General features: G+C 42.4%; 1 protein-coding gene across 1 annotated transcript; it reads left to right on the top strand.

The window, feature by feature from the left end:
* Positions 1–17,679: 17,679 nt before the first annotated feature.
* Positions 17,680–20,824, top strand: LOC128745448 (chloride channel protein 2-like). The gene is made up of 7 exons (XM_053842523.1): positions 17,680–17,817; positions 17,873–17,974; positions 18,050–18,846; positions 19,120–19,354; positions 19,411–20,215; positions 20,270–20,544; positions 20,606–20,824. Exons 1-7 carry the CDS (start codon positions 17,680–17,682, stop codon positions 20,822–20,824), a joined length of 2,571 nt encoding a protein of 856 aa, XP_053698498.1.
* Positions 20,825–26,365: the final 5,541 nt, after the last annotated feature.

Genomic DNA, 26,365 nt, shown 5'->3' with positions numbered 1-26,365 from the left:
TTGCCACGACGTGGCTGGCCCACCGTTGTTTCCCAAATTTCGCCAGATGTGTAAGACCTAAGATGGGAATCTCTTCAAGTAGTACCTGCAACTGGTGGTTCATACGCCTACGCCACTTTCTACTATCCATTTATACTTCGCCAAAAATAGTCCGCAACAGCTTTCTTTCAACCGTTTTTAGTATGGCGTAGATTGCCTCCGTCGTTCCCGAGGTGTCTAGTAATAATGTCGGAGTCGTATGCGAAGGCTAAGAGTTGGCTGCTCTCGTTCCTCTCGTTTCGATCCTCGCTCGCCGAATCACACCTTCAATAGCGATATTGAATAACATACAGGACAGTCCATCCCCTTGCCGCAACCCGTCGCGCGATTCAAAAGGACTCGAGAGTGTCCCTCAAACACACCCGTAGCACATCACTCTCTCCAGGGTAGCTTTGATCAGCCGCGTCAGTTTGTCCGGAAAACTGTTTTCGCGCTTTATCTGCCATAGCCGTTGACTGACCTATGGGTACGTCGTACACTCGACATTTCTAAAGGAGTTTGTCATCTAATCTAATCTCACACTAACGCAGCCAATTCTTGAAAGCATCCTGAAAAATGACGATTACTTGAATCAATCATCTTTCTTGTCAACGGCCAGGCCAACTACGCAGCGTGTACCACAGAGAGAATTCGAAGGAATCCATTGGAACAAGAAATAATGTCCAATTTTATTAAACTCATTGAAATCAAGGGAAGGAAGAAAGCGTAGACCTCCCGTACCAAACGCTTCCCATAAAGATAATGATTTATTTACAGTCGCTAATAAAGGTTAAGTGATACTCCGGACCCTCGGGGATGAACTAATATTATTTAGACCAAAAGCCAGGTTGCAATTGGCCAACGATATAGCGCCTTATTTCGCTCTCTGACAATAGATTAGTCTACAGAAAATATTAGTTTAAATAATATAACACTTGAAAATAAAGTCGTGTGGTTCAATGGTTGCCTAAAGTTACAGTTGTAAGGTTAGAAACTGAAAACTACACAACCTCTCACCTCCTAGCTTGGCTACTCAATTATACAAATTGAAGTATTTCCAGGAATGGCCATGTGGAGGCGCTAGGTAGGGGCTATCATGTTGGGTGCTTTTCCTAGTCGCCTACCCCATTTCATACCCCCGACATTTCTGAAGGAGTTGTCAGAGCGAAAATTTGATTCCTTTGATCCTATAAATCCCGTCTGGTACTGCCCAACGTATTCTTTTACTATTAGAGATAGACGCCGTAACAAAATCTGGAATAGCACCTTGTAGGCGAGGTTGACCAGCGTAATGTTGCGGTAATTGCAGCAATCTTGTCGATCGTTATTTTCATAGATGGGGTAAAAAACACCTTCCATCCAGTTCTCCGGTAGTTTCTCCTCCTCATATATCCTTGAAATTATCCAGTGAAGTGCCGTGTTATCGTTTCGCTTCTTTACCACATAATAGGGATGGGAACTATCATTAAAAATCGTTACTGATAATCATCAGTAGTTTCAGTACGTTACGGTTACTGACAACTATCAGTAAATATCAGTAATTTTACCTATCCTGGCATTGTAGCAAAAAATAGGAAATTGTAATAGCTGCATTATTCATTGTAATTTATCAGGTGGGCTTCATGGGGGCTCGCGCAACTACCGACCAGATTTTTTCCATCCGACAGATCTTGCAGAAATGTTGAGCGTACATCGTGTCCTCGGATCACATTTCTTTTTGATTTCAAAGCAGCATACGATACATCGGGACCAGCTATGGCACATAATGCATGAAACCGGTTCTCCGAATAAACTGACGCGACTAATCAGAGCTATACATTGGCACGAGTGATGTGTTTCGCACGTCTCGGGGACACAATCGAGTCCCTTCGAGACACGGCGAGGACAAGGTGACAGCTTATCCAGTATGCTGTTCAACATCACTCTTGAGACGGTGTTCCGACCAGCGGGTATCGAAACGAGAGGCATGATTTTCATTAAGGGTACAAGTATATGAATCACGACATACTTTCACTGCTTGTGAATCCCAGAGACTCCCATCTACATCTGACGAAAGTCGGTAGGCTACGGTAGGCCGGGCACGTCGTAAGGATGCCGGACGACAGAGCAACGACTGACTGAAGTTTTTGGAGCGTCTTAGTAGAATACGAAACCTAAAAACTAAAAAATAAGAAAACTTATCCAATTTAATTCTACTATGTGTATTTTATTCACGACAGATACGTATTTCGCCTACGACTTGCAGGCTTCCTCGAAGTTCGAAAACAGACACTGAGGAGGCCTGCAAGTCGTAGACGAAATACGTATTTGTCGTGAATAAAATACACATAGTAGAATTAAATTGGATAAGTTTTCTTATTTTGTATTTTTAGAGCAACGACAACAGTTCTTTTCAACAACCCCACCGGCACCGGAAACACGAAAACTAAACATGCAAGATGGCTTGACCAAGTCGAAAGTGGTTTATGACTTTTGAGACGACTGGGAAATTTGCGACGAATGGCCCAAGCTCGAGTTGAATAGAGACGACTGCTTGAAACAGGACGAACCACCCCGGTTCTAGGCTGCTGACGACAACCACAACATATTGTGTCACTTTTGTCTATCGTACGCAACTACCGGCCATTAACTTTAATCCAACTGATTTTTCTAACGGGACGACGTAACTGTATCAGTAGGCATTAATAACTGCGAAACCTTACTGATACTTAATGATATTATTGCTTATTGATAACTATCAGTAAATAATGATAGTTTTCTCATTTCTACCCTATACCCATAGGTACACACTTAAATTCTTTTACCGAACACCGTAATTCGAATGATATTTTCACAAATATTAATAGTTTCCAATATTTTTGACTGTGGAAGTCCAACATCACCGGTTAAGCGACATATACTCAAAGAGGCTATTTTTTAAATTTCATCGAGAGAAAGAATTTCCTTATCTCTGTCGTAATTTGATTCTGCCTCAGCGGATGTAACATTTTCTTCAGCAGATTCATCAATGTTGTGACCACTGAGCACCACTGAAGATACATTCGACTGATACGGATGCTTCTTTACGGTATGGCGTTTAAGCGTTTTCAGGTTTGTATACCTCATATTGCATTTTTTAAAGGTGCAATCATAAAAAATTGCATCTTTTTGAAAGTGTTCTTTTTGTATATGCCATGACAAGTGATGTCCGAGACCTTTTACATAACCAGTGATTGATCGCCGGCAGAAGATGCAAATAATACTGTCGCCATTTTACCCTTGCTGAAATAATTACAGAAGTGAAAAAATGTTACTTACTCAGTATTTGCTTTGTATCAAGGTTGCCAACAGGTTTTCCCGAAAATCTGGCGAATACGAATAAAAGTGTCTGGCAAAAATCTGGTGGTCAATTAGTCCGATGGGGAGGCGTTTTCCTGAAAAAATCTTGCTCGTTTTGCTCACCGTAGATGCAAAATTTCGTCCAAAATTAGAAGTGATGACCTTTTTGCAAGACGGAGGATCGGAAATCTGGCAAAAATCTGGCACATTGCCAAATATCTGGAAGATTTTGAGCTTTGTCTGTTTGTCTGGCGCGCAATCAAAAATCTGGCAAAATCCAGATTTATCTGGCATACTGGCAACCGTGCTTTGTATGTACATCGCATTCGCCTATTTGGTGCAAATTGTCCTCCAGTGTACTCACTTTTTAAGCATCACTAGTGCATAAAATTTTTATCGAACACTCGGCTATCCATATCTCGGCAAAATTTTGTCAACTTCTGTGCTGTTTTTTAAGTGTGTAGGTTGGTTATACAATTAATTGGCTGTTAAAATAATACTGGTATAATAGGATTTTAATTTACATGAGACATGAAATATATACATTAGGGAACGATTAAAGCTAAATTAAAATTACTCCGCGATATCATAAGAGGTCAAAATTAACCCAGGTTAGGAATAGGCGTTTTTGGCAAGCTATCGCCCGCTTAGAGGCGCTGTATAAAAAAGTGATGAAAAGTAAAATCGCTGTCAAACTCCATCCATTTTTGAAAAAAACTGAAATAAAATGCAGTTTTTGATTAACCCTTTCAATTGTCAGGATTTTAGATAGCAAAATATTGGAAGAAATTTGTTTATCTACGTTAAGGTAAGTGAAAATATTCGAATTAATTAACTTTATGGCAGAAAAATGTTAATGTTTGATTTTGTACCGCATGAAACAAAAGTACATAGAGTCAGCTGTAAAGTTTACATACCCTGGATAGAGAATCACCAATTATTTTCAGTCTTCAGCGTTTTCCAATGTGTTTTCAAATGCTAACGGATTAATTTTCTTGATTAGCATCATCTGCGCCAAGAACCAAAGATATAACCTATCAGTTCGTAACCATAAATACACTTGCGAAGCTCTAATAATCTCCCGAAGCAGGAACAATATATATCAAATGAAAGGTAATGCTTTTTCTTACCTTTATTATCCATTTTCATCATTCCCACTGTTGGTAATTCAATAAAATATTACATTTAAAGTCGAGTTCCATATAGGTGCCAGCAAGCGTTTTGGGAATTGCACTTTTTTTGTAGTTCCAATAATCACAACCAGGTAGCAAACGGTTGCTCTTAGTTTTGCTCGAATTCGCCTATGCTCACTGTGCTTAACGAAGCTCCCATAGAACTCCATTTAAAAATAGAGGGCGTTGCAAAACGCAAAATTGCAGTTCAGGGTCTAAAAGAGCCTGAACCTACAAAGAAGGGAATCCGGTTAACCACAGAAAAATTATTCTCGACGACTTCAGATTAAGTAAAAATCCAACTCGCTGTAAAATATATTTCCATAACTATAAAACGTGTCAGTACGACGTCAGTATGTGGCCCAGATAAACTGGACAGGACACCACGTATACACTCCATAGACTTGGCTAGCGTAACAAGCAGAGTCCCGCAAGGATCAATTTTAGGACCGCTTCTGTTCTCGATGTTTATTAACGATCTTCCTGTGCAACTGCTATACAGTACATTTCATCTTTATGCTGACGATTTTCAATTATATCTTCCCGGAAAAAGTAATGAAATCGACATTCTCGAAAATAAAATTAATATGGACATAAAGAAAATTATGGATTGGAGTAACTCAAATGGTATTCGATTCAATGCTGGAAAAACTCAAGCAATCATTTTCAGAATGCAGAGAATGGTTTATGATGAAGTTGCTCAAATTATGGCTGGAAACGAGATTATTCCCTTTTCAGTGTTTATCAAAAACTTGGGCATACTCATGGATAGCTATATGAAGTAGCAGCCGTGGGTAAGAAAGTTTATGGGTCTGTGCAATCATTCAGCATCTTTGGCTCGAGCAGCACGTTCCTCACAGCAATCATGTGCAATCATTACTTGCACTACATCATTACACTCCACAACCTATACGATTACAACTAGTTAGAACTCTTATTGTTCCTTTGTTCGAATATGGTAGTGTCCTGTATGCAATGAATATGAATGAATATATGGTACTACCACCTGCCTTAGCAGAACATCCGTTCATAGCAAAAAGCCTATCAGGTCAAAAAGAGTTGAACATATTCAACGATTGGTCATGCTTCTCAACTCTTGTATGAAGGACCAAAGAGGAATCACCTACACGTACCAGGGACTTAGAGAATCTCCTTTCAAGGGCTAAGTCGCCTGAGTCAATCGTTGAATAAACCGTCTTAGTGCAGAATGACTCCAGCAGGTGGGGAGAAGAGCCCGTTCTTTATCCACGATGTGTTGTTAATCGGACCAAGATTAACCCTAGAAAGTTGACTGTTCCACTCTCCCTAGGCCCACCGCTTCAAACAAGTGCTCTGATGGTTCCTCCCTCTTCCCGATTCTAGTTTATTTATGAAATGTGTTAAAAATGGAACAATCTCACCAGCAGTTCTTCGAATGGAATAGAGTTGCGTCCTTTTAATTTCCATAAGTGCTTCTAATAATTAATTTAATTTTTTCTTCTGATATCCAACATCCATGTGCAGTATTAGCACTCGTTGTTGTAGACCAGGATGAAACTAGCTCACCGTATGTGAGCCACGAAAAATGCCCAACGAGAAGAGTGCTCCAACTCACTAACAGATCGGGATTCGGGGCCTAATTTTAATTAAATAACTCTGAATTGGTGGCCACTAATCGAATCCTTGTAATCAGGTCTTTATTCGCTCTAACGGATCATTTATTGTACTACTTATGAACTACATTTTCGCTTATTTATAGCTTTTAAATTAACAGTGTATGAGTGAGGCGTAAGATCGTTTCGCATAAGCTAATGTTCGAATTTTGCCTCATCGACCAAGTGACGATATGACATTTGTGCAGTACTAGCCTCATCTGTTATACTCTGTGCTACAACACTCGTATTAACCAAAGTTTTCACTATATAGCAACAGGTGCTTCATAAGCTAAAACGAAAAAAATAATTAAAATAACTTATTTTATGCTTCCCTATTAACAAGGTCGTGTGGCTCCGCCGTCTGCCCAAAACCTTGATTTTGAGATCAGGCAGCCGGGAACCATCCAGTATCGCACCTCCTAGCTTGGCTACTCAATAGAGCATTACCGGGTTTGGCCACGCGGAGGCGCTAGGTAGAGGCTTGGGATAGCTAAAGCTATATTGGATGCTCCTCATTTGCCTTCCCCATTTCATACCCTGGTAGTGTCCTGTATGCAATGTACGCAAACTTTGATAAGGTTACTTGTGTTATATGGATATGTAGTAAACTAAATAAATAAAATAAAATAAAATAAAGCGGCCCAGTGTTGCAGTAGGGCACCGATACTTCTACAATACCTGCCGTCTAACCCCGCTTTCGAGATCACGAGCGCCCTAACCAGAGGCATTGACGGGTCTGGATTTCTACGAGATCGAGAGCCGGTACGCTGTTATCGTTTGTAGGCAGTCGTATGTTACTTTCCGTTTCGTCTATTGTCATATCGCCTTTGAGATGCTCCTGGAAGAAGTACTTTCACCTCTCGACCACCTTGCGCTGGTTTGTGACCAGGTTTACCTTACCGTCCTTACACATATCAGGCTTCGGTGTGTATCCTTCTCGAGATTGGTTCACCTTCTCATAAAACTTGCGCGCCTATTGGCCCCGAATAATTGTTGTAGCTTTTCGCAATCTTTGTCCTCCTTCTGGCGCTTTACATCCTCAGGATCGTGGTCAACACATTCCGCGCTCGTCTATAGTTGGCCGATAATTCGGGGCATTGCTTAGATAGTTTTTTAAGCTCTTTTTTCTCTCTCCATCGCTTGTTGACATTCCCCATCAAACCAATAATTTCGCGCTGCTCGAGGTTTCCTCATCTAGCACCGCGGTTGCGGCCTCATCGACGGCCGAGAGCGTATCCTGCTCCATCCGTCTCTTCGAGGATCGACGTATCCGGCTTCACAGAGGAAGGTAGAGCTGCATCCAGTACGCGCGCGTAGTTTTCGGCAACTGAGGATGCCGACTTTGTCGCAAAGTGTAAACCGTCGATAGTTTTCAGCGCGCGTGTACTGCTGATGGTCTGAGTCGATATCCGCTCCGCGTAGGGACCGTACTTTGGTGATGTTCGAGACAATCGATGAGAATATGGTTAATTAGGCCCAAGGTTCGTTGGCCAGGTTGGTCTCCAGATGGCTTTCTGGATATTCTTGTGGGGAAAGAAGGTGCTTCTGATCACCAGGCCTTGGGAAAGTTACAAAGTTGATGCAGTTCGTGTCGGTCTATACATGCTTCCCTGCCGGGCGGGGCAATTATATCGCCGATGACGATCTTGATGTCCTGTGGCAAGCAACTATCGTACGTTGCCTCCAGCTGCGCATAGAACACTTCCTTCTCATCGTCGTTTGTGACGCTGGCTGAAGTTGAAGAAACGGCCTTTATCTCCAACACACACAGCCCCTCGATGATCGCTTTCCAGCCCATTACGCGTTCTTACATTCTGCCCATTACTGTTAAACCCGTTCCCAGCTCGTTGGTCGTCCCATCGCTCTGGTAAAATTGAGCCTTGCCGCGCCGAATCCTCCATACCTTCTGGCCTTTGCGACAGATCTACTGCAGTGTAATAATGCCGAACTTCCGGGTTCTAGCTGATCGAGCAGCACGCTGTCGCCATCCACGAAATTTAGCGTACTGCAGTCCGTGGTACTAAATATTCATTGCATATACTCATTTCATCGCCTTTGTCCATGCCGAATGTTTCGAGTCGAATTTCCTTGATTGTTCATAGTGTATTCGATTTAGGTAGGTTGCCTTATTAGGGCCATGCTACCGAGTCTCGTGATGGGGCTAGATAACATTGCATAACTATAGCGTAAATGACACATTCCAGCGTTACGGGACACTATCCCTACTATGCAGATCGGTTCCTGTTTCATAAAATCCCTGGTATTGTAGTGGAAGATAATGTACTCTTTAAGCAACTATCTTACAAGGTATTTGCTAAAAAATTGGTGAAACAGGAGGCGATTCACACGGTAACAATGGGTGCTGTTTGTGTCTCTTAACGCTGGAATATGTCAAATGCTTAGTTTTGCCCACTCAGCGCTAAAAGGCAACACTCTGAAGATCGATTTTGGGGATTAAAAAAAATAAAAGAGGAACTTCAGCAGCTTCGATGAACAAAAAAACGTTTAAAATCTGTGCTTTGTGATCACTCTGCTATTCGCCTATGGCTGCTTAAGTTTGTCCAATTAATTAAGCGGAAGAAATGCTCACGTTTCTGGCAGAAGAAAATCAACAACACCTGCCAATTAGAGCATAGGTTCAAATAGGCGGCCATCTACTGACGACGACACCTAATAATTCCGCTTAATCGTTCTCCATTGTCAAGACCTTTATGTCGAATTGACAGTGATATGCTTTTGTGCTGTTCTAGTGTCTGATAGGGTGACCAGAGGATGTTATTTTTCGCCAGGGAATTAAGACCGGTGCACGACCGGGTATTTAGAAAATCATTCCAATCAAATAACTCTGCAAATGTGTGCAAGGATAAATAAGATTTCGTCACCCTAGAGGTAGAAGTCAAATTATCATCTCAGTTTGCATGTATATTTTTCCTGTATTAGCGCGTGGGTGTGTGATAGAGAAAATCTGTAACGTCACTCTGCTCAAATCTTACAATTACGGTAGTACACGTGTTACTTGGGCCATTTGACAGAACTTAGTAGACGAGGATTAAATCTACAGTTCACTGCTAGGTATTGGAGTTCTACAGTTGCCATGTTTAATTTAACCTTGTTTTTTTTTACAACTTTAATTAAAAGGCTCTAGATTCGATATTGATTAAAATAAAGCGTGAGCCTTTATCAACTCCCAACTATGAATCAGCATTTGAAATTTGAGCAGCAAATGTGTTTATAATGGCCGCTAAAGAACGAATTAACGACGACGTATCGACGACGTATGTATGTTAAGGAGTTGTTCGGAGTCTTGTTTGAAACTAATAACTAATTCGATAACGCTAATTTTCATCGCTTCTTGCTGCCTAATCAGTAAGAATGATATTTACCAGAAACTAGTGTTTCGCGAGCCACACTAGACTAGTTTTCTTACCAATAGTAAGCCAGTGTCTGCGTGACATAGTATTCATTTAATCACGTGTCTCCGTTTTGTTTTCTCTGCCATTTAAAGGTGTCAAATAAAGGAAATTGATTTAGTATGTCGCCAAATCAGTCCGGATCGAGCTCTCGCGGAAGCAATCGGCTTTGCCTTCGGCCCTAGTACATGCTGCTGTGAATCGCAACATTTCGTAGAAAATCGAATACCGCGCAATTAGTGGAAAAATTTTGTTGTGAAAGTTTCAAAAAATGTAAATTTTCTTTCGAGTGCATCGCGATAAGTGCAATCTTTACCGGAAAAAGGAAAAACGTGCGCTAGTTTTGATTGATTCCAAAAAATCCAAAGTAAGATTACTTATTTTTTGTAACTTAATTACATATCGTTAATATTATAGATTTTTCTTCGATTTTATCACAATTATAAAAACAAACAATCGTATTTCTGGTAAGATTATGACTTTAGACTTTGGCGAAATTATAAATGGATATATAACGACTTTCGGGAACATTGATCTTACAGTTGAAACACAGTTTTTACTAGTGTTACTTTTAGCTGATGCGAAATATGAATTTTGAAGTGAGTTTCTGCCAACAATAAACCAAGTAAATTGCATTTTAATGTGAAATCGGGAATATATTTATTTTACAACGTGTCAAAAAATGTGATTAAATCAAAATTTTTATCAAAAATACAAAATGATACAACCGAGCGTGAATTTGCAGCGAACAATGAATGAAGTGACTAGTGGAATTGAATAAAATTAGAAAACTGTTCTTAAGGTATTTGCTGCCACAAAAAAGTTATTCTAAAGCATGACAGACAATTTTGTTGTTTGGAGAATCCTTGGGAAAATCAGTGTATGTTTCAGTATTATACGAATTGGCAAAGACCATTGAAGAACCACGAAGTTTCCTATTTCTTTTGGCTTTATTCACAATTCACAATTCACAAATCACTAATTCCAATTCTTATTGGCTTGCATTTGAATTGCACTGGTAATGCTTCATGGGTACTTCAAAAAATTGGAAATTTCATGGAGTTTTACACTATTGCTAATGATGCGAGCATATATGTTGATTTGCTGATATTATGGAAATAGGAATTATTTCAATAATCGTTGAATAGGTATTACGAACAGGTTGGTAAACGGCCGGGTAATGCTTAAGATAAACCCCATAGTGGTTTTCAGCCTCATATCCAGCAATTTCCTAGCTCCTCGTGGTACCAGCCAGGATTCAAGCAACCTTAGTGGAGATCGGGTAACTAACCCCGGTGGGAACTAAGGTCGTATGCTAACAGGGAAGGGTCAGTATGGGACGCTAAACAGTAATGTCCCAATGGTCCTTCGGCGACACAGGGGGTTGGTGCAGACCTTACAAGTCATCTTTTAAAAATACCAGTACATGAAGCCAGTGCTATAGCCTGCGGTTGGCCAGACTGGCCTCCACCAAGGGCGCCAGCTCTTGAAGGCGCCCATAAATGCCTGCATTTCAGTAAAACATCCGCTGAATAGAACCAATCTGGCAGTTACAACATCCTCTCCCGCGAGATCGGCGAAAGGGTTGATTGAATGTCTGGTTTCGGTCGCCCGACAGAGCTGCGCGACCTTTACGTACAGCAGAAGCTAAAGATGAAGACCGAGAGTAAGGTGATCTCATCGTATCGCGCCTTTGGCCGGGAGGTTGGAGCAATCGGCTAAACGGTGAAGAAGTACTTGGCCAAAATGGACATTTTTATGCGGAAGTGGCACCCGGCAATCACCCAGTGAACGACTGAAGTGCTGGTGAAAACCATCTTTCCGGCAAAGCACTATGTCATGGTCATAACTACTTAACGCTGGACGGCAACGACTGGCAGAGGACCGAGTGCTTTACGTATCCGGAAATATATCTTCCCTAAGATTATCCTTCTGTGGCTGACGATCCGCAAGAAGAGAATGTTCAAGCCGCAGTTGTTTCATTCGGGGTTTACGGTGAATGAGGGGATTCGAATGGGCCCTATTCCGTAAGTCACGTCGAGCAACTCGGCTCGACTAAGTCACTGTCGAGTGTCGAGTGCAAGAAGAACGGGCAGCATAGCGGCTCAATGCACGACCAAAACAAAGCTAGCTCAGGCGTCACTTGCTAACCGTTTAGTCACTAGCTTTTTGGCGGTGGACTCAGTCGAGTTACTCGACAAAATCGAGTCGCGTGTGACTTACATAATGCTAAAAGTCGACTAGTCGAGCAAAGTGACACTCGACGTGACTTACAGAATAGGGCTCATACAATGTGTAGTATCTACAGAAGTTGCCACCTTCATCAAGTATCACACAAAGAATGTGGTCATTTGGCCGGACCGGGCCTTAGCTTATCGTGCCAAGAGATCACTAGAAGAGATAAACCGGGGAAGATAAACATAACGACGATCACTAACTCTTCCAACGTCCCCAATTGCTACCAATGGAAAATTTAGGGAGGAGGCAAAGATCTAACGAAGCATCAACTCCAATGATTTGGTGGCCAACCCAATACGGAGAAGAAGCTGATCGCCAACACCACGAAAGAGTTGAATAACATGCGGATGTCTATCTTTTAATCAGCCATAGCGAAGGGTCCGGTGAACCCACCTGGCAAGGCGTCGAATCCTTATCCGAAATTACTCTAAGTGCAGCAAAATGTTGGATAAACGGCGAATACGAAAAAATGATAAACTTGGAAGGAACACCGACTTAGGAAACAAGGGAGCGCCAAATTGGGTTTCCGCCAAGGGCGCCACAATGTCACGCTACGGCTCTGCATGAAGTATATAATGTGAATATGGACCGGAACAATCCGCATAGACCAAGGTAACGAAAAAGAACTTACGATTGGAAGCTAGGTACAAGGAATTGCAAGGGCCTTAATTTTCTGGGAAGTACCCGCGTTCTTTTCGACTTATTGAGGGCCCGCAAGTTCGACATTGTTATGGTGCAAAATGTATGCTGGAAGGAGTCTACGGTACAGAGCTGTGGCAATACATATGAGTTGGATATAGCTTAGAGGCCGTTTCTTCAACATTTGCATTATCAAAGTGCATTGCTCACACTTAGGAAGTGTTGAGGACGATAAGAACGTTTTAACACGCATCTTGAATGGGAATACGACAACGCAGACCTCAATGTTCTGGTTGGCCAGGAAGAAAAATTCAGACCGGTTATTAGAAAGTTCAGCGCACACTAGAGATGGTCGGGTATGAAAATTTGAATACCCGAACCCGACCCGTACCCGATTAAGAAAAAAATTAAAACCCGTACCCGACCCGAACCCGCAAGTTTATTATTTTTGATACCCGAACCCGACCGAACCCCGTCGAGTACGGGACGGGCCCGGGTACCCGATCATCTTTAGTTTAGTCTCCACATTTAACATTCAATAGAGATACCCGACCGGACCCGTAAGCCGGTTTCAAAAACAAAAATTAAGAACCCGTACCCGATCCGAACCCGCAAATTATTTTTTTCCAATGCCCGAACCCGGCGGGTACGGGTACGGGTGCGGGTTTCGGGCAAATTTTCCGCTACCCGACCATCTCTAGCGCACACCCGCTTACGAACAAAACCGACTCGCCGCCTCCAACCATTCGAAGTACCAACTTCTGACACAACCTTCCATATCGGTCACCTGGAGATCACTACAACAGGCAGACTCGCAAATCGACCACGTTTTGATTGATGGAAAGCATCATCGACATTAAAACCTATCGTGGTGCCCTGCTGGCTCGCTCTTTCTACTCAGGGTCGTAGCGTGTCCGGGAGACATAGTACATGCGATTACTTACCGTCACGAAACAACTAAGCGGACAACGAAAAAGAGTTCAGTAGAGAAAAGGGATCGGCTCTTGTAAAAATTAAAGATAATATACCATTATATCTATTTATTCCGAATTTCTGGTTCGACTTTCACGTTGCGGTACCGATTCCGACGCGTTGGGGCCCACCGATGACATGCAGGATCACAGGAGAGAAAGAGAGAGGACGTACATACCTCGACCGCTTTGCGGTCGAATAGCTGAGTTTTCGTGCGATGACATATCCAGGTGAATGCACGAAACGTGGCCCAAGTAACATTTTTGTTGCGTAATAGCTTATTAAACTATTGTACAGCTAATTCCCCTGGAACAAGTGCTTGATAAGCTATTATACAACAAAAATGTTACCTGGGGGGTTCTTATCTTCCACAGATATCCGGGAAAACGTCTAGAATATGTAGCGAGGCCTTACGACGTTCCGCCGTATAAAAAAATAGCTTGCTTTGTCATCTGCTGCCCAGAGTGGGTGGTACTGCCTTAAGATGTTACTGTGCCACCCGTGGTAAGATCGGGTCAATTTCGTCACGCACTACTGTTTCCGCACGTTGCCCGCTATAGCACGAAACCCGTAACACAGTTTGCCACATGACAAGTCAAGCTTTTTATGGCTGGTCTAGAAACCTCAGCCGTATTTAAGATTGCACTTTAGCCAGAGCGCAAATTGCGATTTTAGACTGCACAGTTTTTAGCTTTTCGAGAATCGGTGCACTCCACCATACGGGTCGAGCTCGACTGGCTGGATCGATTTCAATCGTTTCCCCAATCCCCTGTGCGACACTTTTCATTCGCCATCTCCCTCTAATCTCCGATGACCTCCTCTCTCTCTTTTCTAAACCGGATGGTGTAGGTTCGATAGTGATATTTCGCCAGATCGCCGAACCGGTTGAACTGTTCCAGGGCTGTTCAGGATCCATGGGAGTTAGTTTAGTGGTTGAATTCGCGTTGACGGCATCAAACGATCTCTTGCACACTCTTAGAAATGCCCGTATGTACGTGTGGGTGAAAATCTGCCAAAATGTTTCGATCTCTTGCGCTCTTTAAGAAATCCCTATTCCGTTTCACCCCTACAGTAAACTTTTGTAGGTGGCAGCAGCTTACGTTCGTCAACGCGAATTTTAGTGCGGACTATTTCGCCGTCTTTTGCCGTTGCGGGTTTTCCGGTACATTGTCTAATAAATCTTTTCTTTTGTGGCGGCCATCTAGGGAATTAATAACGGTTTCTTATGAAACTCGTTCCAAATCCCCAACGTCTGGTCTGCGCGTTCCTGGGTATGCTCCGAAGGCCTCTTTTATTTCCCTAGAGTGATATCTGGCGGGGATTCCACGGGCTTGTAAACGGCTACAATATATTTTCGTTTTTGTTTTCGCAAATTGCCGTAGCCTAATTAACGGTTGTTTTTTTATATTAGTAGTGTTAGTATGATTTAAACCTATGTTAACCAAAAATAACAAAGTATTAACAACAACAAAAATTTAACAAACTAACAACAATTCTTAAGAGCCGATCATACGCAAAACAAAATATTGACAAACTTACGAACTAAAAGCGCTAAACTAAACAAACTCTTTTATTGTACCGATCATTTTGAAAGTGATCGGTAACAGATTGTATAGTAGGGTAAGGAACGAGTTAAGCAGTGTTACCTATTTTAATCAGTTGAACATAAATGATCCGAAAATGCACTTTTTTATTCATATTTTCAAAATCTTTTGATAGGATCATCTTCACAAATCACTTAACCATACATTTGATTCACACAAACACAATTTACTGAGTTTCCGACAAGAAATATGATGAATTAAAAATTGTTGTCCAAAAACGTACATTTTTCAGCTGCTCTTCAGCAATCGCCACCTCGCTACTAACGAATTCATCAAATTTTCAGCACTGATTACAACCGCTCTGAAAGTCAAGCACTCAATTGTCACATACCATATTATTCACTCTCTTTTTTTCTATTATCTAAGGCTTTATCACTAGCCAAAAGTTTTATTATTTTCTAGCAAAACTGAAAACAAATTCTTAATTGGCGGAACGTGTTCACCACTAGTAGCAGCTGCAGCACAACTGATGAACTATCGTGTTGCCAAGGCACTGTTTCGGTTCTGGAAATAAGAATTTTAAGTTTGAAATTACCTAAAACCTCCTATGGTGAAAACGTGTTTCAATACTTTCAAGAGAAATGTATGTTTATAATTAATTTTTCTTTATTAAAAACAACACAAAAGACAGCTTTTTCAATAATTTTCGAAGATTTTCTCAGTGATTTAATAAAGCAACGATGTGTTTCAATGTTATTTGCTTTGACAACACTGTTCTGAGTCGGATCATTTGTACTGCTATATGTTTACCTCTTTTGTTCTCCCACCATCCTTATGAACAGCGAGTGAGACGTCAAACTCGCAGTTTCCCATAAGAACACCAGAGAATAAAAGAGACGACGAATACCGTTTGCCGAACGGTGCGGTGAGTGTATGCCCCGATAAACAATTTAGACAGATGGCATTTTACGCATCTATGCCGATCACCCCATCGACATCTCTATAACGAGCTGCAGTAAACGTCAGCGACAACATGTCGTGGGCTCAAAATTTGACAACGGGCCCAAATCAGACTGCTGGCAGTTGAGTGAAACGCAGTGCTGACATGCTATATCATTTTCGCACACACGAGATGTTGGCAGCGAAAACATGGTTGCCTGTCGATGGGGTGATGCCGATACGCTATGCCGATTACGCATCAGATGCCGATTAGTAGGTCGCGGATAGGAACGCGAACTTACTGAATAGGGGGAAAAGTTCGAGGGATTTTTTAAGGGGACGTAAAAAAATTCAGATTTCAGGATTGCTTAAAAAAGCACCTTGCGGGTGAAAATGGGTTCGGTCTGTTCAAAATTAGTTCCGCCGCTCCAACTTTTAAAGCGAAAAATCAAAAGTTTAGCTCAACAATAGTGTCTTCCAATGGTAACAGCTTGAAGAACTAAAGATAGCAAGAAGATTGGTATGCTGATATCCCCCACTTAGTCAACCCATCGCTTGTAATAAGGTAAAACAATCAGTGACCCGCTTAGACTGCTTAAAACTAGTTCTTTACCCTATATAGCCACTCGCGAACACAGAAGAAAAATGATCGGCAAACAGTTCACAAGATTCGGTAATTGTCGAGGATTCCGTTCCGTTCCGCCCAGGATCACACTAGAAGGGATGGGAAACCTTTTTCTTGGAGTTTACGAATGCCCAAATGCTCTTATGATTATTTCGCAAATTAAATTGCACCCTTAATAAATAGGATTTGTAGAGAGAACTATTCAGCCTACGGTAAGTGTCACTGGCATCTTTGAAAGTGCATTTATGTAGCGGTATCCGTTGCAGTGTGTGTGTGTGTGTGTGTGTGTGTGTGTGTGTGTGTGTGTGTGTGTGTGTGTGTGTGTGTGTGTGTGTGTGTGTGTGTGTGTGTGTGTGTGTGTGTGTGTGTGTGTGTGTGTGTTTGTGTGTGTGTGTGTGTATGTGTGTGTATGTGTGTGTGTGTGTATGTGTGTGTGTGTGTATGTGTGTGTGTGTGTGTGTGTGTGTGTGTGTGTGTGTGTGTGTGTGTGTGTGTGTGTGTGTGTGTGTGTGTGTGTGTGTGTGTGTGTGTGTGTGTGTGCGTGCGCGTGTGTGTGTGTGTGTGTGTGGGTGGGTGGGTGTGTGTGGGTGTGACTGCTAGACGCGGGCCGGGACTCGGGGGCTTTTACAATGCTAGCTTTAATGCGCCCCATATGAGAAGATAATTGAGACGAGCTGGAACCGTCCGAGAGATCAGGAGGAGTCGCGTTCAAAACGGCACCGCGCTTGTCTGAGACCGGTTGTCGGTAGATCCCGTTATCAACCACGACCCCCTCCCCCCCTCCCCTCGGAGAGATTTAGCCCCTCTAGAAAAATTGACTTGGCCGACCAATAAAACGGTCGAAAAAATTCCGGCGCTATAGCCCCCCTAGAAATGGGCGCTAGTTCTGCCAATGTGGACATCGCACCAGGCTAAGAAGCATTACGATTTTTTTTTGTTTCACGCGATCAATTTCTTATTTTGCTTTGGGATGCTCAATATGTAAGACGAAAATTGGAAGAAACGAAAACATTTGATAAGGCTAAAAGTATTGACTAAGAGAATATTTTTTCTGGTAAATTTATGTCTAGAAACACTACGAATCTACACCGCCTGGTTGCACCGACGACAACAGTTCAAAAGTATAACACAAACAAAGTATATTTCAAGGTCCACAACTAAAACCGCACAATGACTTCGGACAGCAAAGAACCATTCATCGAACCGCCGAACAACAACAATATCCTCCTGCGACCACCAGGAACAAATACCGGACCTGCGAGAACCTATGACAAAAGCAGTAATGTTTATGGCTATACTTCGACCGTGGTATGATGAAATTGCATTGACTGTGGTTGACATGATTTTCCAACTCTTCTTCTAGATGTGCGGCAAGTATACTCGCGATCTTGGAAAGTATGCGAAACTGGAAGCACAGAAAATCAAGGGCTGGAAGCGCAAAAGCGTGGACGACCCTTGGCGTAAGGTAAGGTCGTTTCTCTGTTGCCTGTCCACTTTAAACTTAGTATTTTTACTTAAAACCTAATTATGTTTTTTTCAGGAACTACACGATATTCACACAAACAAATTTTACTTGTGGCTTGCTAAACTATGGCGAAATACTTTTGGTCGATTGGGGGATGAGTGGATGCTTATGGTAGTCTTGGGTTTGGCAACAGCCGTGATCTCATTCGGAATTGATAAAGCCGTTTGGTTCATACATAATAGTCGAGTGAAAGTATTTCACATGGTTCCAGACAACGGATTTCTGCAGTTTTTAACTTGGGTTTCATTACCGGTACTGTTGATTATGTTGGCTTCTGGCTTCGTGCAAGCTGTTTCACCACAAGCCATAGGTTCTGGGTTTACGGAAATTCGCGCCATATTACGGGGTGTAGTGATCAAAGGCTATCTGAACTTCAGCACGCTGGTTGCGAAGGTATTCGGCTTGGCGATGGTTCTTGGGTCGGGAATGCCCCTCGGAAAGGAGGGCCCTTTTGTGCACATTGCCAGTATTCTTTCGCAGTTGTTCGGAAAAGTGATGACATCGATTGGCGTCGGACCGGACAGCGATGCGCACACTACGGACCTATTGGCCGCAGCGTCGGCCATCGGAATCGGTGCCTGCTTCGCATCGCCCGTGGGCGGAGTGCTGTTTAGCATTGAAGCTACCGCCCCGTACTTTGCCGTACGCAATTACTGGCGAGGATTTTTGGGAGCCGTTTTTGGCACGATGCTGTACCGTTTACTGTTCGTGTGGTTTAATGTGGAAAACACAATCACGGCTCTGTACGAAACCAGTTTCACGCAAGATGTCCCGTTCTGTCCGCAGGAGTTGTTTGTGTTTGGCCTGTTCGGGTAAGGCTGTTAGATCAATTCTTTAACTTAACCGCTTAGCAAAGCTTTGCATTGCCATAATAGTGAAATTTCTTATTTTGTTGCTTTAGAGTTATATGTGGAGTGCTGGGTGCCCTCTTTGTATGGATAATAAAGGTTTACACCTTGTGGATGAAGTCAACTCGTATACATAAATACCTGCAGAAAACGTGAGTCGTAATTTTAATGTTTGTTATTTAGATGTAACAACCAACTTCCTAGACGATTAAACTTTGTTTCCTTTTGTCAAACTAGTCGCTTACTGTATCCGGCAATAATTTCATTTATCATCGCAACGCTGCAGTATCCGAACGGTATCGGCCGGTATACGGCCGGCGAGCTGAACGGCCACGATCACTTTCACCAATTATTCTCCAACTTCACCTGGAGCAAGCAAAATCTGGATCCGCACGAGGCGGACATCGTTTCCAATTGGACCACTCCCCAAACGAGCGCCATCGTTCATCTGTCTATCTTCTTAGCGTTCTCGGTAAGATTTTTGAAATGGTTATCAACGAAATTTTATATAGTCTTTTCGATTTACAGTACATCTTCAGTATCATTGGATCTACGATGCCCGTACCGTGCGGAATGTTTGTTCCGTTGTTCAAAATTGGTGCCGCTCTGGGTCGCTTATTTGGTGAAACACTGCACGTGTGGCTACCGGATGGTCTACCGTATGGTGCTGGATTGTTGGCCCCTATCATCCCGGGCGGATACGCTGTAGTCGGTGCAGCCGCTTTCGCCGGAGCCGTCACACACACGGTATCCATCTGTGCAATTGTGTTCGAAATTACCGGTCAGGTTCGATATATGGGTCCCATAATTGTAGCAGCGCTGGTTGCTAACATCGTGGCACGCAAGCTCCAACCGTCGATGTATGATATGCTGGCGGATATTAAACATTTGCCCCATTTACCGGAGGTATCGCCATCATATGAAATGGATATGTACAATGTCTACGTGCAGGACTTTATGATTAGTGACGTATTGTACATCTGGAAAGAAATTACGTATCGTGAGCTCGCTGACATACTGGAGGCGAGCACGGATTTTAATAGTCTACCACTTGTAAGCGACCCCGAAGAGCCAGTTCTTTTGGGCAGTGTAGACCGAGTGCATCTGCTCGAACTAATGGATAAACACTTGGGTAAAGCAACAAGGCAAGAAGCAGCAGCCAAACGATGGCTGGAGGAGCAGGAAAAGGATCAGAAAAACCAACGACCATCTGTTTTTGAAATTTTCAACGATGCCAGCGAACAGTCGGGAGAAAGTGAAACGAAAGATGCCCCAAATAGTAGACCACCATTTAAACGTTTCCACTCCAATGTGCCCAAAAAGGAAGTGGGGGGTAAGTCCCGCAGTTTGCGAAATCTGTTTAAAAAGAAAACCGTATCAAAATTAGAACTCGATCCGGAGACTGGGCCCAGAAACACTAATACAGTATTCATGACACCGGATAGGCACTTCGATTTCCTACCAGAAGAACGCAATCGTTGGGAAGAGCTAGAAATGGCCAAGACAATAGATCTGCACCTGCTACAGATTGATCCGGCTCCTGTTCAACTGGTGGAGAACACTTCAATATTCAAGGTGCATCGGATGTTTTCCGTTCTCGGGATACAATCTGCGTATGTTACCAACTATGGCTGTTTGGTGGGCGTCGTTAGCTTGAAAGAGGTTAGCACACATTATGGCGTCTGTTTTTCATAAGTTTTCTCACATTTTCCTTTTTTCACAGCTTCGGGCAGCCATTGATGCAATCAACAAAGGCTCGACTGCCATGGACGCACTGCAGGAAAAGCGCGAGGAGGAAGCCAGTTTGCTGCAGCAAAGTAGAAAATCGTCGTTTCTAGTGACTACCGGAAACAATAAACGAAACAGTAAAAAGATCAGCGTAAGTGGACTGGTGGTGGATTTACCGTTGGCCTACGTAGATGAGGATGTAGAAAAGGTTTAGCCGAATACAGGCCATTGATTGGCGAAAATACCGAACGTTGACTGTGTTAATTGAATTCGGCACTACAGAAAGTGATAAATTTGATGTTATTTTTATTAACCGACAGAAATAAATGAGACATGTTTGTAATTTTATTAAGAGTACGAATTAATTCGATCCATTTTTCCAAGGTCTAAAACACATCTCCTTCTGCGTTCATTCAATTAAAAGAAGTGATTTTTTTATGTCCACTTTTTTATGTCCAAATTTTGAATTAACGTCCTCTCTTTTTACGTCCAACGTATATTTTAACGTTCTCCCGTTTTACGTCCAAAATTTGAATAAACGACAAGGTCGTCAGAGTACACTTATGGCAGTCAGTATGGCACCGAATATCACCCTTCCCTTCCCTTCTTCAGTGTACCAACATGCTCCCATAGACTTGGGAAACCATCACAAAAAAATAAAATTCGGTCAACTAACCTGCTAGCCGTAATAAGATCTTGCAACTCAAAGCACTAAACAGTGTATTCTATAGATTCTATTACTTTTTGGGGCATAAATTACACTAAATATTGAGATTTCTGCCCAATTAAAATTCATCACTAAATTTTCACTTTTTCGCCGTCGATTTTTCAGTATTTTTTTCGGTCGTTCCATTCGTCACATCTCACATCACTCGCAAAACTTAACTTGAGGCACAGAAAACTTTAAGTTGACCACTCGAACCGTTATTTAGTAAGATAGGGTATGTTGCTGCTTCGTCGTAATTGCCTATTCCCGTCCTATCCAACACAAATTATTAAAAATATCAACATTTTTGTGACGCACAATGCAAAATTAGTTATTCCCTAATATTTTAGTTTGTTGTCTATCTGAGCTGAGCTGAGATCTATTTAAATGCTTTTTATCATTAAAGAAGTGCTACCAGCCAAATTTCCTACGTTTTTTCGTGCGACGAAGAAGAAAATGTCGACTAATCGTTTTAATTTCCGACATTCATACATGAAAATAACTCACGCAAGGCATTGTCGTTATTCTACAGCCAGGAAAACTTGCCTGTCCTGCAGAAATTTGGCAGAATAAGATTTGTCATGCCGACCTACACAAATACATGTGCGTTAGCTTCGTAAACATTGTTGTGATTTTTAGATCGGACGATGAAAAATTTTGATGGACGGATTTTAAAACGGTGCGACGAATTTAAGAAATAAAGTCAGTTGCGTTATTTCAATATGCTTTAATAATCGCTTTTCAGTGATTTCAAAGTTCACGGATCGGAAGGTAAGTGTGTTTTAGTCAAATCAGCACAGGAACTTTTGGATGCAACAAATGATGAAAATTAGAATGGCTTTACTTACTACGACGGGAATTAGAAATAAACCCTTTTATAATGATTTTGCACAAACTGTTCACTTGAATTGATAGGAAAAACTTCACTTCGTTTCGATTGCATTTCCGAATCCGCGACCGTCATTGTTGTACGTTGCCAAGGGAACGGATGTTTATAAGGACTGATGCCAACGTAAACATTTGAGCATGAAATTGACCAATTATTTTCACTATAAAATTAAAGGCCGTAAAATAGATACGTGATTCTACGTTTCATAATTGTTCATCACAGATTATTACCTACTACTAGCAACTCTATTCTCAACAAAACGATAGCGGCAACAAGTACTGAAATCAGTAAAAAAGCAACTGGACTTTGATGACCTTCACCTTAACGACCTTTTTTAACGATCGATTTTTATTTACGTCCCCCAATAATGGATGTAAAACGAGATTTGAGTGTATTTGAAAATAGATTTTAATTGCACAAAAACTGCTTGTTGTTGTTGTTGTGGTACTGCCAATTGCAGGGTTGAGTTATTATAATGGTCAGTAAATACAACCCTGTGATCATATTTTATTACAAGTTCATATGTTAGTTATGCTGAAGAGATGCACACGAGTATGGAAATTCGTGGCTAAACCACCGACGTGAGCAGCAGTTAACTGACTGGAGTATTATGTTTACCTTTACGGACTGAACGCTCAGTTAGCTACGAGATACGATGCTGACACCACCCCGTGACGAGGTGGTGTGATAGATTAAATAAATATGCTATTCACTACGTTACGAATTAAAATATTATTCTATTACGCGACATGTTAAAAGCGTGTTGCTTGCTCAATTTTCGGGAAAGAATAGATGAACGATGATGATGTGACTTGACACTTTAACGATGACACCAGTGATATCAATCCGTATGACAGTTACCTGTCAACGGTAAGCCCTGTGGTAATTTCTGGGTTAAGGTTGCCAGTGTTCCCAACAATAGGCTAACAAGAACAACCTGCTATACCCGAAAAATTAACACGTTACGGAAAATGAAAAAAGAAATCGATCTGGATTATTGGCAATGACCTTTAGCATGTAAACACGGACACGTACCGGAACATGAAATATGACCCTTGCCCAGCAGCGTGAGCTGGCTCAACTTTCAAGGGGCCCTATTCTCACAGTCACCTCACCTCACCTTACTTCTTTCACGCGCCCTATTTTTACTTCACCCTCACCTCACCTTACAGGACCCATTTGATTTGTACAGTCACTCAGGTGAGCGGAGTCACCTAGGTGACTCTCAGAATCGCAAATTGTGCTCTCACCCAAAAAACTTAGGTGAGGTGACTGTGAGAATAGAGCCCAAGGATAGCTAGCCACCTGAAGCTCGGAATCCTAGGGCTAAGCGAGGTCCGTAGGCCGGACACGTAGGCGAACACCAGACATGCAAGAGAATGAGAGTTTCTAAAACCTGCTGAACTGTGTGGTTCATTCAGATCAACAGTGAGTAGATTCACATCCACTTGTGCAACTTTAACGCGCAAACAACGCGGACTTTGAAGGCGTCATGAGACGCCATAGTCTAGGAGAGATGAGCGAAAACGGAGAGGTGTTTATAAAATTTTGCGTTAATAACAATATGGTCATTGGTGGATCGCTCATCCCCACAGAACATCGCACGTGTGTTTCCCACGATGGCCAAATACGCTTGCGCTTCGCACGTGTCCAGCGGTGGGAGCAGAAAGTTTCGTTACGATGTCCGTCGATTGGAGAATCTCGAGCCTCGGAGTTGCCACCTGATGGAACCGTCGAAGAGCAATGGATCGACATCAAGAACGCCTTCATCACGACATGACCAGTGATGGAATGGCAGATTTCGGATGAAACTTGGAGGATGATCGACGAGCGGAGAGAGGCGAAAGCCGTCATTAAACGAGCGCGAACCAGAGCGGCTAAGACAGCTGCCCGTCAGCAAGAAGCCGAATTGGAGCGGGCTGTTAAATGATCTTGTAGATGAGATAAGAGAACCTAGACTAACTCACAAGCCAACGAAGAAGAAATCGCTGCCACCAATGGTGATATCCGTATGTTGCATGATCTTTCTCGCCACCTTATTATAGTGGTGCCAGGATCAATACTAAGATGCCGCTAAAGGACAGAGCTGGTCAGTTACTATCTGACCGTACAGAACAGCTTAAACGATGGACTGAACATTTTTAACAACTCTTTCGAGTCTCAAATGTCAGAAACCAACAAATCGTATCGTGTCAACCCTGAGGCAATCACTGCAAAGTATGAAATCCAACAGAGCACCAGGGATAGACAGTATTTCAGCCAAGACGCTTAAAGCTGACCCATCTTTATTAGCCCAGATGATGCATCAACTATTTAGCAATATATGGGAAACACCAACTTTTTCGGTGGAGTGGACACAGGCTATATTGGTCAAAGTCCGCAAAAATGGAAACCTGAGTGCGACACGTGTCGCGGCATCACGTTGCTTTGTATATTACTCTTAAAGTACTCTCTAAGGTCACCGTCAATCGGATCCAGGGAAGATTGACACTATTCTCCACGAGCAGCAAGCTGGATTGCATGCTAGCCGATCATATGTACTAGACCATATCACCCCAGCTAGCGTTTTCATATGTATAAGAAAGGTAAAAATCAGCATTACGTACAGATATACATGCTAAATAAATCGTATTTCATGCGCAAAATTGGCATATCCGTACTATTTTGGAGGCGATATACGTGATTACGAATAATTTTGAGCGTTACGACTATATAAGTATTTATATACGATAATATCCGATTAAGCGCAAGTCGCTTCGTACTACTCTACGATTTTGTGCTGGAAATCGTATGTAAGTCAGACATTATCATTATATACGACAGAAAATCAACTTGATCCCACTTTATCCAGCTTTAGTTACGATTTCGAGTTTGTTAGGAGATATTTACGATAGTTTTCGTACATTGATATACGAGTTAGTGCTAGCTGGGACAACGCTCCACGTTATATTGGAGCCGATTAACGAATTCCAGAGCACTCTTCTGCTGGTGTTCGTAAAGGCGTTGGACCGACTCAACCACGGAAACATCTCTGGCGCTCTCAGGCGTAGAGGAGTTCCAGATAAACCTATCCATCTCATCGATGCTCAGTACGAGGCGATCTCGTGCAAGGTATTGCACATTGGTGTCCTGTCCCTTATAAGGGTTGCTGCTAAAGTGAGACAGGGCTGCATTTGATAACCACTGCTGTTTCTCATCGTTATGGATGTAGTCTAGTAGACCAAACTGAGGATTACTTAGGAATACTCTAACGATGGAGCAGCTAAATGACCTTGACCTAGCCGACGGCATTGCCGATAACACCGACTCGATATGCAGAGTAAGTTAGTAGACTTTTCCGAGAACACCGAGGCAGCAGGTCTTACAGTCGATGTTACAAATACTAAGTCTATGAAGTCACGAATGACCTAAGCTGTTAAAGTGACTATAATAATAAAAAAAGTCTATGATAGTGAACACTGGTAACTCTACAGTAGCGGGACAACAGATTGAGCGGATGGAAGCTTTACAATATCTTGGTAACTAGACAACACCCGATGGTGGTACCAAGACTGATATAGTCCCACGGATCAGGAAGGCCAGGAATGCCATTGCAGATCTGCAAAACATTTGGCTGTAAAACCAGATCAATTTACATACGACAAACCGAATTTTCAACTCAAACGTTAGATACGTCTTGCTGCATACCTGCGAAACGGGGTGCGTCTCAGCGGAGACAACACAAAAACTGCAGGTATTTACCAATCGTTGCCTACAATAAATCATTCGTGCCTGATGGCCTAACAACTGGATATGCAACGAGGTACTACAGAAATTCGAGAACGCTGGTGGAAGTGGATCGGACACACCTTGAGGAGAGGAGCGAACGAGATCGGCAGAGAAACTCTCGACTGAAATTCGCAAGGACAGCGTAGAAGAGGCAGAACCAGAGGCTCATGGTGACGCAAGTTAGCCAACGACATCCGGGTTGTTGACGAGAACCTGTCTTGGTGACAGGTAAAAGCCATGGCAGTCACGGCCAAGTACTACTTCATCGGCGTACGTAACGATCTCATAACCATGCTCTGATAGCTTGTGCAAGAGTGCATCGACCACAAGTGACCAAAGCAAGGGGAAGAGAACGCCTTCTTGATCATGATCGACGTATCTCCCAATGAGGC

This window comes from Sabethes cyaneus, chromosome 1, assembly GCF_943734655.1.
Source record: "Sabethes cyaneus chromosome 1, idSabCyanKW18_F2, whole genome shotgun sequence".
NCBI classification, from domain to species: domain Eukaryota; kingdom Metazoa; phylum Arthropoda; class Insecta; order Diptera; family Culicidae; genus Sabethes; species Sabethes cyaneus.
This window is presented reverse-complemented; position numbering and strand designations above follow the sequence as displayed.